Source organism: Athene cunicularia (genome assembly GCF_003259725.1).
Source record: "Athene cunicularia isolate RWA chromosome 5 unlocalized genomic scaffold, athCun1 chr5_part3, whole genome shotgun sequence".
Lineage (NCBI taxonomy): Eukaryota > Metazoa > Chordata > Aves > Strigiformes > Strigidae > Athene > Athene cunicularia.
The window spans coordinates 35,167-46,960 of NW_020799103.1; the positions used below are offsets into that span (position 1 = coordinate 35,167).

Below are 11,794 nucleotides of genomic sequence, written 5' to 3' on the forward strand. Positions count from 1 at the left end.
AGACAATTTTTTGCTTTGTGTATGGAAATAAACCTTTTCAAAATGGAAGCTGATGCTTATACATTTACTGTTGAAAGCTCTGTGTCCATAGAGTTATTGAACATGTAGATTAGTTTTGCCTGCATTCAGCAATGTTCCAGTCTAGTTGTGGTACTGAGCCATTGCTGTAGATTTGGCTGCTTCACTGATGGATGTTTATGCAAGCATTCTAGTAAGAGTGGGTAAATATATATCAGCTTTTCAAAACGAAGTAATATACAGAAAATACTACTTAAAGGGATATCGCCGACAGTAATTGTTATTTATCAGGTCCTTACAGGAGTTGCTGGAGAAGATGCAGAATGTCATGCAGCAAAGCTGTTAGAAGTAATAATTCTTCAGTGTAAAGGGCGTGGCATTGATCAGGTTGGTAACAACCTTGGTTTCTATAACTAATATTTTAAAAATAGTAATAAAATAATAATAAAAATAATATTTTGTTCTCAAATGTGCATTGATTATGTATTAATATGAATTCTATTCAGAGAAGTTTGTTTATACTGGCTAATAATCTTGTCTTCTACTTCAGTGTTACTCAGTTAACAGCACTGCAGAGATTGTTACTGCATGTTTTGTCTCCAGAATTTAGGACACTTCAGAAGTCAAGTGTGTCTGTGAATCTAGAAAAGAACTGTTTTAGGAGCATCTAAAAGCTGATTAATTATATTCAAAGTTAATTGTAGTGAATAATTAATGAAAACTATTCAGTCTGTCAAGGTAATAGCCTTGAAATTTTTCTGAAACTTTGAAATTTCTGATTGTGTCAGCACTAGCGTGGCCAGCGAGGACAGGGAAGGGATCTTACTCCTGGACTTAGCACTGGTGAGGCCGCCCCTCGATTCCTGGGTTCAATTTTGGGCCCCTCACCCCAAAAAGGCCATTGAATGACTCGAGCATGTCCAGAGAAGGGCAACGGAGCTGGGGCAGGGTCTGGAGCACAGGTCTGCTGGGGAGCGGCTGGGGGAACTGGGGGGGTTCAGTCTGGAGAAGAGGAGGCTTCTGCCAGGAGGGTGCAGAGAGGGGGGATGAGTCTCTGGAGCTAAGGAGCCAGCTCCAGGCCCAGAGGGAATGGCCTCAAGCTGCCCAGGGCAGGGTCAGGCTGGCTCTGAGGAAGGATTTCTTTGCAGAAAGGGCTGTTGGGCGTTGGAATAGGCTGCCCAGGGCAGGGGGGGAGTCCCCATCCCTGGAGGGGTTGAAGAGTCGGGCTGACTCAGGGATTTGGGGGAGTAGTGGAGTTGGGAACAGTCAGGGTGAGGTTCATGGTTGGACTGGAGGATCAGCAAGGTCTTTTCCAACCTAGACAATTCTGTGATTCTGTGAAATAAATAAGAATTTAAATGAAATTCCTAGAATTCCAGTTAAGGTTGTAAAGGAATCAGGAACTTCATTATGCTCATATGGAAGTTGGAATCTTAGGGATTAATTTGTGTGCTTCTGCTGTGTACATAAGTACTGTATAATAGCTGTTTAAACATTCTTTGCATGCTTTTTAATAGTTACTGATATGGTCCCTGGAAGCTTTTAATTTTTAATTTATTTGAAAGGACATCTATAGCAATTTTAGTTTTTCCAGCATGACACCTCTGAAGAGACTAACCCTTTGAATAGCTGTTTTCTTGGAATGTTAGTAATATCTCTTTACTTTGTTGTGAATATTGAAAAAGACTAAATTTATTTTTCTGGACTTCCTAGTGTACTCATTTCCTCTAGTTTTCATTTTTAAAACACGAGATTGTAGAGCATTTGCATCTACTGTGTGTTATGTCATAAAATCCATGTGCATGGAGTAGGTGAAATGAAAAGGTGAAGAGATTTAATATTTATATGACTTCTGCTGGCAATTTAAAATTATCCCCGTTTTATGCCGTTTCTCAACTTTAGTGTGTGAAATAGAGAACTACAGAATTTACTTCTGATCATAAAATTTGTAATGGTTCTCACCCATCAGTGCATACCGTTATTTGTGGAAGCTGCATTAGAGAGATTGACCAGAGAAGTGAAAACAAGTGAACTGCGAACAATGTGCCTCCAGGTTGCCATAGCTGCTTTGTATTACAATCCTCATTTACTATTAAACACATTGGAAAATCTTCGTTTTCCCAATAATGTGGAGCCTGTCACTAATCACTTCATAAAACAGTGGCTTAATGATGTAGACTGTTTCTTGGGGTGAGTGTTTCTAATTTTGAAGATTGTTCTCTGTGATACACCTTTGTTTTACCCGCTTGTAAATCATAACAAAACTTGCAATGATTTTACTCTTTTGTCTTGTAGACTTCATGATAGAAAGATGTGTGTGCTTGGCTTGTGTGCTCTTATTGATCTGGAGCAAATACCACAGGTTTTAAATCAAGTTGCTGGCCAGATCCTGCCAGCTTTTATCCTTTTATTTAATGGATTGAAAAGAGCATATGCCTGTCATGCAGAGCATGAAAATGACAGCGACGATGATGATGAAGCTGAAGAAGATGAGGAAACAGGTATGGAAACTGAAACATGGCTGTTAGTTTGTATTTTTGATTTTTTTTCTGATGGAGACGCTGAGTTCATTTGTGTAATTCTTCAGTTTTGATTCTAAAAATCAAAAGCTGCCATAGAACACTGGACATATTTTAACAACTTTCAAGTATATCTGACTTACTTTCCAGTCTCTTTTAGAAACTAACTTCCTAGGCTGAGTGTCTTCAAAGTCACATCAAATTAGCTTTTGTCATTGCTGAAAGAAATGATTATTGAGGAATGTTTCCCATTTGAGTGAGGGGTAAGAGTCAGTCAGAGTTTCCAAGAGTCCCTCTAATCCATTGTAGAGTTTAGACTGTGTATTACAAACTCTACTGTGAGATACTGACGTGTTAGCTGTATATTGAAAATGACAGTTGTTGTGATTTTTTTTTTTTTAATATGTTTTTTTCTGGACTAAATTAATCTCAACTTTATCAGCTGTCATATATTTTCTTCTTCATAGTCATTACATAGACTGTCACGTCTTTCCCATCTTCACATGAAGTTCAAAATAACCTACAACTTCCCTGTACTTCTTTCTTCCACCTTTCCCTATACTCTGTTGAAGCTTCTAGTTCTTGTTTCCTATTTTTCTTTCCTTCATCAGCTTGGTGTCTTTGTGAATGATTGTTTGGAACAGTTTTCCACACTCAGAGGAATATCTGTTGGTTTTCATCTGTCTACTTAAAGCCCATTTTCTTTGTGAACCCTCATGTTGAGTTCTGGACTCTCCAGACTATTGTCATTGTACATTGTTCAAACTATTACATTTTGTATTCTCAAGCATTCTTTTTAACAGCCCTTTTGGATGTGACTTTACAAATGTTTTCATCAAATTATTTCAAACTTTTTTTAGAGCATAATTATTGCTTTGCTTAAATTTTCATCGAGTGCTGTTCCAAACTATCTGTATATACATTTTTCTAAATACATCTTAGGACAATAAAATTTTTCTTTCCCACTTACATAGTTGGTGTGAGGGAAGAGTGTCTATGGGGGGAAGACCATGGCACTAGGACTAGAAAGGAAGACCTTTCTAGCCTGGACTATACTGTTATCAGTTCCATTGCCTGTTTTGCTTAATCAGACATCTTCCTAAAGAGTTATTCTTGCTGTTCTTGAGAAACCTTTTTCTGTGTGATATTTAACTCAGAGGAATTAGGGAGTGATGAAGATGACATTGATGAAGATGGTCAAGAATATCTAGAAATTCTAGCAAAACAGGCAGGTGAAGATGGAGATGATGAAGACTGGGAAGAAGATGATGCTGAAGAGACTGCTTTGGAAGGCTATTCTACAATTATTGATGATGAAGACAACCCTATTGATGAATATCAGATATTTAAAACAATTTTTCAGAGTAAGTAACTTTATTTCCTTTGCTAGCCAACAAGTTCTGCTTTAACTTAATTTTAGTGTATACTGTTGTAAACCACAACCTGTTGCAAGCTTCCAAACGGGCTTTCTAATATGTGCTTTGAACAAGTTCTCCCTTTGGAAAGGGGAAGCCATCATTAAATTTTCAGAGCAGGGGGAGAGGCTTGAATGAATTTATGGTGGGAGGAAAGAGGTCAGAGGTTGTGTTACTGTTTTTTAAGGTCTTGAATTCTGTAACCCTAACAGATTATTATTTTGATTAAAATGGTAATGAGTGAGCTTTGAGTTACAGAATATTTTAATTAACACTTTACTTTTGCTTACATTTTCTTTCTCTTGCAGCAATTCAGAACCGTAACCCTGTGTGGTACCAAGCTCTGACACAGGGTCTTAATGAAGAACAAAGAAAACAATTGCAGGACATAGCAACTCTGGCAGATCAGAGGCGGGCAGCACATGGTATTTTTTCCCCTTTATACCATTAATTGCTGCTTTTACTGTTTGAATGCTGTTCATGTGCTCAAGAATCATAACACAGAAAATGGCTATAATTCAAGCCTGATAAGGTCTTCATCAAAGCAGGGTTGGCTTATACTCCAGAGATGTTTGAAAGCTTTTTAAGATTGTCAGGTCAAAGCCTCAATGTACAAATTACATGGCATAGCACAGGTGTAAGGAATTACAGAAACTTCTTAATGAAGTGGCCAGGTACATAAAAGTGTATTTTTCATCATTGCTTGGAGTTGAAAACAATTGGTTTGATTACCTGAAGGTGGGTGAACTCTAGATATGGTAAAAAAATTATTTCCTGATGTGACCTACTCCAGCTGGGATAGACAACAATTCTATGGGTGGGAAAATAGCAAATCACGGAAGTAGTATCCATCTGTAAAGCTACATCATTAAACCTATTAAATATTGCAGATTGTTATTCTTCAGTACAGATTTAAAAATAAAGGAAGCGAGCAGATCTTCAGGTTTGGGTTGTTGGGGTTTTTTTTCCAGGTTTTGCAAGGTGTTTGAGAGTAAGCTAATATAGATCGCTTCCTAAATTCAAAGCTGAATTCTGAGTTATCAGTCCAGTCTCATATCCTGCATCTTATTGAGCAATTAGTACTTCAAAATAGAAGTTCAGAAACCTTTCAGTAAAATGATCGGTAGTAAGAATGCACATTTTATAGGTTATTTTTTCAGAAAACAGCCTTAGTTGCCTCACAAAGCTTGTATGTGTCCAGAATGATCCACTTTTAATAGTTATAAAATAGTTTCACTGTGACACCTGTCAAGCAGTAGACATCACACTGATGAAATTGTATACTACTTGTGCATTTTATGAAAAAGAATGTTCTTTTTCTTTTTTCAGCTGCTTATTCATAGATCAAGTTAAGTTCAGATTGTGAAGTTTAACGTAATCGAGTAGATCCTTACAGGAAAATCTTGCATACTATCAGAGCATACCAGTACTCCATTTAGGCTACCTACCATGCATGGGGACATCCTGCTAGAAGGATTTGGAGTATAATTGTCTGTCATTAATGTAGCTAAGAAGAATTTCCATAAGCTAAGAGAGTGAACAAAGAATTTCCATAAACTAAGGAGAGAACAAAGCAATGCAGTCCAGGTCATGTTTTCCTCCTGTTCTTCATCAGCCATGACAAGAAACTGACAAAATGCAGATCCTCTAGATAATACGAGCTGTCCCATGTTTCCAGAAGGAGACAGATTGCAACTGTTTTGAGGTAGAAAGCTCTTAAACTGGAAATAAGGCATTAATAAGTATATTATTAATAATAATAATTCTGCATTATCTAGGTTGTAGTAAAGGTAGATAGATAGAAATACACATTTCTGTAGAATTTTGTATTTTTATAGAAATGTGTAGATAGAAATGTATAGATGGAAACACACATTTCTATCTGCTCTTCACCAACGTAATTTTCAGTTGTCTGTATATCAGAATTCGTAAAAAACAGTCTTACAGCAATCTTAGAAGGACAGAATATGCAGATAGTAAAACCAGATACCTTAACTATCACTGTCAGTTACAGTGATGGATATGTGGACCTCAGTCTTAGGGTTTGGTTGAAAATGGAAAGTGATATTGGTAGTTTTCTCTGAGAATTGTTATATGGTCTAGTAACCTAAACTATCTGCTTGTGTGTGGGGAGGAATTGTGTGTATACTAAAAAGTATGTTTCTGGTGTTTCAGTGGCTATTTCTGCTTATATTGTTGAATTGAGATAGAAACACTGAGAATTTAGCTAATATCTGTGTACTGGTTTTTTTGTACGTGTGCTCTCTTACTGATTTGACTGAAAAGTCTATTAATGTTAATCAGGAAGAACTGAGTGCCTGTTAGCAAGTTTAGAAGTCCACTATTCATTCAGGTCCTGTTTCTGAAATGTGAAAATTACACACTGGCGTCCAAAAGCTGGTGTGGGCTTTTTAACATATAAATTCATTTAAGTATAGCTATAACAATACTGAGAAATGTAAATAAATATCAGTCCATCTGTTGTTTGGGGCCTGGCACATTTCCACTTTGTGGGTGCTGATTACTTTCTTGGGTAACCCCAGGTAAAACCTGTATCTGGGAGACTCAAAATGGTCAGTCACAAAATCTTAAACTGTCTTCCCCCCTACACATGCACTAAAATATCTTCCTTCTGTTTTTTGTTTTAGAATCCAAAATGATTGAAAAGCATGGAGGATACAAATTCAATGCTCCAGTTGTGCCAACTTCATTTAATTTTGGAGGCCCTGCCCCAGGAATGAATTGAGTTATCACTTTTCTTGCTACTGTGTGATTGTAGTGAAGAGCTTGTGTTCCTCCCAATAGTGGTTCCAGAACTGGTTCATGTTATCTACAACTCACTCTAAACTAATTGACAAATAAATTGGACAAAAGCCCCAGAAGTGGGACCTGATTGTGCAACCTAATACTGGAAAGCAAACCAGAGTTTTTTTCAAGATAGGAAGAATCTGAATTTAAAGCTTCAAATGACACACTTTGGAAATCGGAAATCAAGAGGGGATGTCATGAAGGCAGCTTTTCTTTTTCTGAGGAAAAAAATAGGCATGGGCTGCAGGACTATTTAAAATGTCTCATTTACAGTACAAGCTAGAAGGCAGACTTAATTTTTACACCTGTGGCGGTATAAGTATTTGCCCAATTTATTTCCCTATTCTCCCTTCCTATTGGGTGTCTATTCTTTTGATGTAAATAAGGTAATCGGATAGCCTTACTTAATCTTCATCATTTCCATTTATCAAGATTGTTCATATGTAGAATATTGGACACTTAATGTAGCACTACATAACTGATAAATCTGTAAATGAATTAGCACTTTCATATTGAAACAAGCCTGCTAGCCTAAAAAAAAAAAAAAAAAAAAAAAACATAAGGGATGTATTGGGGGAGAATAATTTCAAGTTATTAATTTAAAATGAACTAGCAGTTTTGTACCTGGTGACTTTGTGGTGCAGTCACCTCTGGTTGTGACTTGAATTCGGTTATGTAAAAAGGGGTTAGTGATATTTCATTGCTGCTAAAAAAAAAAATAGCAACACCCTCTGTGTCCTTTGTTTTTTCTTAAAGATCTCACTGTACAAGGTGAAATTTGGATACAAATGTGTACTGTAAGCACTGAGGAAAAAGTTTTCTCTAAAGCAGGTAAATAAAATGTGAAATTCTGCTTTTAAGAGTCAATTGAAGTATATGGATGAAACATCTATATATGTAATCTATTAAAAAGACAACAATTTAATTTGGCTAATCTGGGCTATGATCTATGAATGCAGTTATTTCCCCTAATTTTGCAAAATAATCTTTTCTCAGCATGTGTTAGTGCAGGTGCACTACACTTGTATTTTGTTCACCCTCTTTATTCACCCCAGCATTAGTGTGTGCTGTTGTCTGCCTGATCCAGACAGTGTATTTGAAGTTTTGCCAATCTTTCATTTTTGAAGCCACAATTTTCTTCCTTCAAAGTTGCTATAGTAACTAGCTGGAGAGGCAAAATACAGTTCCCTCTGGGACCACTATTAAAACCACTGTTTGAAGAAGCCAGCAGGGAGATGCTGTGAAGGGTTTGGCTTAAATGCCCCCTTTTTTTTTTTTCTAAAAGCAAAAATCTGTAGGTTTTTGATCTTGCCTTGAGATCATTGGTGTCAGGTCTTTTAAATCAAATGTTTGTGGGTTTTGATTTTTTTTTTTTTTTTAATTTTGGCTGGTTTTATATTAAAATGTCACCTGCTGTTACAACTGATATTAAACAAGCTACCTTAATTTAATGTAAGCCTCCAAAATTTAAAAACAGGTTAAAAATAAACTGAGTTTATATCTGTAAAAATGCACATATATATATTATGATACTCAAAATGCAGTCTTCAGAAAATTGGTTTGTGTGGTGTGTTTTTTTGCATCAGCAGAGTAGCAGGAATTCGTGGTTTGGGGTTTCCTTGATGAGCTGACCAGCACCATGCTCTGCCTTCCATTTGTTGCACAACCGCTAGCACTTCTCTGGGCAGGTGTAATGGGTTTTTCCAGTCACCCTTCTCTGGTCTGCCTTTCTTCAGCAAATGCATTACCTGCACACAGAGTGCTAATGTGAGAGACTAAGACAGGACTATAATGCCATGTTGCCCTAGGCAAATACCAAAGGGATACTTTAAAAGCAAATTGTGGACTTAAAAAGGATGGATATTTTACCTGATGTGAAAAGGCTAAAAAATTTAAGCCTTGAATCAGAGTATCCATTATAGTAATGGTATGAGAACCACACTAGTACTTCTGAGTCTTTAGCTGACTGGCCAAGTACATATAGCAGAACTGTTTGGGGTGGGTTTTTTGTAAATGTATAACTCATGAGCATGTACAGGTGTACTCTGGCCTCTAGATAACTTCTAGACAAGGTTTTATTTTTGTAGAAAAGGGTGACAGACACAATTACAGCATGCCTCTTCCTGTGCATTCCTTGACCTTGAAAAATGCCCAGTTTGACATAATTTCTGAACATCTGCTTGTTGGGTATCTGCTTATCTTGTTATGCATCCCCAAAAATGTAACAGAACCTTTTAGGACAGGTGAGACACTTGTCTCATGACAGAAGATATGATAGAGCAGCAGTGAGGAAGGCTCATATACAAAGCAGATGAAAAAAGATGAGGGGAAAATCACCAATTTAGTGCCATTGTGATTTCTGGAACAGTTATATTTTTCAAGTCACAAGTCAAGGGAAGAATTTTATCTTGGTGTGAGGAATACAGTCTTACTTCAAGGGTGCTTTTATGTGTTGCCAGACTGGTTAGCAAGGAGCATCTTTTTTAAGAATGGATCGAGAACTTTGCTTTCCTTTGCTCCAAGAAATGTATTTATATAAATTGCAAAACAATTTTGCATTGTTGTTGGTGGTGATAGTGCATTTTGTGATGCAATATATCAATTTCAGTGATACACTTATGTCAAATTTACCATTGGTCTTCCTCTTAGTACTTGCACTTATCCATTCCATGTTCAAGGATAATGCAACTCTAAAGGAAGAGCTGGGAAATTTAAAGCCTCTGTTTTTTCTATTATGGAAGATCTCCTTGGATTAATAAACATCTAAAGCAAATCCTTATCTTCACTTATTTCAGTGTGGTGTTTTGAATGTAGCTGTATTCTTACAGTACTTGGGAGTCCTGTTTTGGTTAATATAGCTGTAAGGTTTGTATTTTCCGCTCAAATACTTCTTCAAGCAGAAATGTTAGGCACAACCACAGTTCTCTTAACTGTTATCATACAAAAAGCTGATGTCATACACTGTTTTTTGAAATGTTGACATACTTGGTAAATTTAATACCCTTTTTTTCTGAATCACTGTCTTAAAAGAATTATTAATAGGTGTCAGTGTAGTGCATCAAAGCTCTGTTCAAATCTCTTGTAGCCTAGGATTACTATTGCAAAATTCAAGAAGTATGCAGTGGATTAATTACGGAATACCCGACAATAAACATGCAGATGGTTTTAACTGCCTAGTTATTGATACCAAATAAATCTTATTAAGTTGTATTTTTCTAAAGGAAGTTTCCTCGTCTTGTGACTATCAGTTCTTGAATAGAAACATCATGAAGCTTCTCAGCATATTTTATCTTTGCATGTTTCTGTAAAGTTCCCTTTCACTCCTTGCTCATACTCTTGCTATCCATTTTCACCTCCTGGGCCTGCATTTGTCCCCTTATACCTCCCTTGAGATGTTGCTCAGGAACTGCAAGCACTGTACTTAAGCAGTTCATCCTGCAGGCAGTTGTACTCCTGATGCTGTGTGTATATTCAGCACCATGATCCACGGCTGCATCCTCCTCTGGAGTTTCAGCAAGGGACAGAAGCTAATGGTGCTGAGCAGCACAGTTGAGGGGACTGCTCTGCTGGGGGTGCTGTGGGCTGCCAGGGGAAGGATGCTGTTCCAGTCGGTAGTAGACCCAGCATTGTCTATGTCTGGGTTTTGATTTAACAGACTTGGCCAAGTTCAGGTAACACTTGTCCAAACTTTGTATGCTGGTTCAGACTTTACCAGTGTTCCATGGCTTGGGGACTCTTATCTTTGGTGTATGATCAGCAGTAGATGAACACTGCTTCTGAAAATCTATGCAGAAATGAGCATTTTGCTTATTTTTTAAAACTGAGTTGGGAAGTGCAGTACAGGTCTGCTCAACAGTGCATAAGTTGTTTTGTTTTTTTAAAAAAAGGAACCTTGGAAGTCCTTTTAAAAAAAAAAAAAAAATTGAGAAAAGCTTAGAAGGTCCAGAGCTCTCCCATGATGATGTTACAGACTATAAAAGTGAGAGTCAAGTACCTTGAGCTGGGTTTTTCTCTTCCCTGTGCTGTGTGGGACCTTCCACATACCCAGAATGAGGCATTATGTGGAAAAGCTTTTCATCTGGTGTTGTAGCACTGATTATACATTACTTTGCAATCAGTGTGTAGTTTAACTTAAATGTTGTATCATTGGTTTAAATATTTCTGCTTTTTATAACCAGACCTTCTCAGACATTGATGCTTGAAAGTAAAAGCACTCCAGAATGGAAAACCTCGAGTTGTAGCATTTGATGAAGATGTTAACATCTATTAACATAAAGGAGTTGGTAAACCCAAAATAGAATTTCCAGTATTTCACAGTACTGCACCTGAAATCAACAGAGAGCTGTAACTTGTGTTTTGGGCAGAAGTTTCCAATTGAAAAACAGGAAAGAAAATTTGAAATTATGAAGACTGCTCTGTATTAGGCCCATTTACAAATAAGCTACCTTTGGCAGTATGACTACAAGAATTTGTAACTATTATTCTGAAGTTTCAGGAAAGAAAACCTTAAAATTCTTTCTTATCTGTCACATACAGAGAAGTCAAGCCTTACAAAGCTGGGCCTGCTGTCCTGTCAATGGTGATAACTCCTGTTAATTCACAGTTGGGTCTTCTTGAAAATCAGCTACTGAAATAATCGTAATAGCTTTTGCCTGTGGAGCTGTTGCTGGACTATTAAACGTTTCTATACCTGAAAATCACGTAAGGATAAATATTCTCAAGCAGAGCTTTCTTTAAGAACGCGGCCCTTATCCGCAAGAGCTGGGCCGAAATGGCAGCAGAAAATAAGGCGCCTGGAGGCAGGAGAAGGGCAGGATGCTCGCTTCCTCAAACCCTGCCCCACCTGCCCCTCGGCACGGGCACCGCACTCCAGCACCGCTCCAGCAGCCGCCGGCTCCCTCCCTGCCAGGGACGAAGCCCTACGCACCGCCTACCGCGGGGACGGCGGCGCCCCGGGCCCAGCTGGAAGTGCCGAGCTTGCCTGTGAGGCCCCCGGCAGCAGGGCTGAAGGCCGCGGACCAGGCCCTCTCTACT

The 11,794-nt window shown here is 37.9% G+C and overlaps 2 protein-coding genes across 2 annotated transcripts in view; both read left to right on the forward strand.

Annotated features, from left to right (window-relative positions):
* Positions 1 to 9,545, forward strand: part of IPO7 (importin 7) — a 28,326-nt gene extending 18,781 nt beyond the window's left edge. Inside the window, exons 19-24 of the mRNA XM_026850885.1 lie at positions 310 to 405; positions 1,988 to 2,208; positions 2,314 to 2,519; positions 3,695 to 3,901; positions 4,261 to 4,377; positions 6,601 to 9,545. Of these exons, the coding sequence (XP_026706686.1) occupies positions 310 to 405; positions 1,988 to 2,208; positions 2,314 to 2,519; positions 3,695 to 3,901; positions 4,261 to 4,377; positions 6,601 to 6,698 (945 nt within the window). The 3' untranslated portion in view covers positions 6,699 to 9,545. The remainder of the gene's footprint in view (positions 1 to 309; positions 406 to 1,987; positions 2,209 to 2,313; positions 2,520 to 3,694; positions 3,902 to 4,260; positions 4,378 to 6,600) is intronic.
* ZNF143 (zinc finger protein 143) overlaps positions 6,083 to 11,794 on the forward strand; it is a 44,853-nt gene continuing 39,141 nt past the window's right edge. The window contains exon 1 of the mRNA XM_026850887.1: positions 6,083 to 6,093. The gene's annotated coding sequence lies outside the window, so the exon portion shown is untranslated. The remainder of the gene's footprint in view (positions 6,094 to 11,794) is intronic.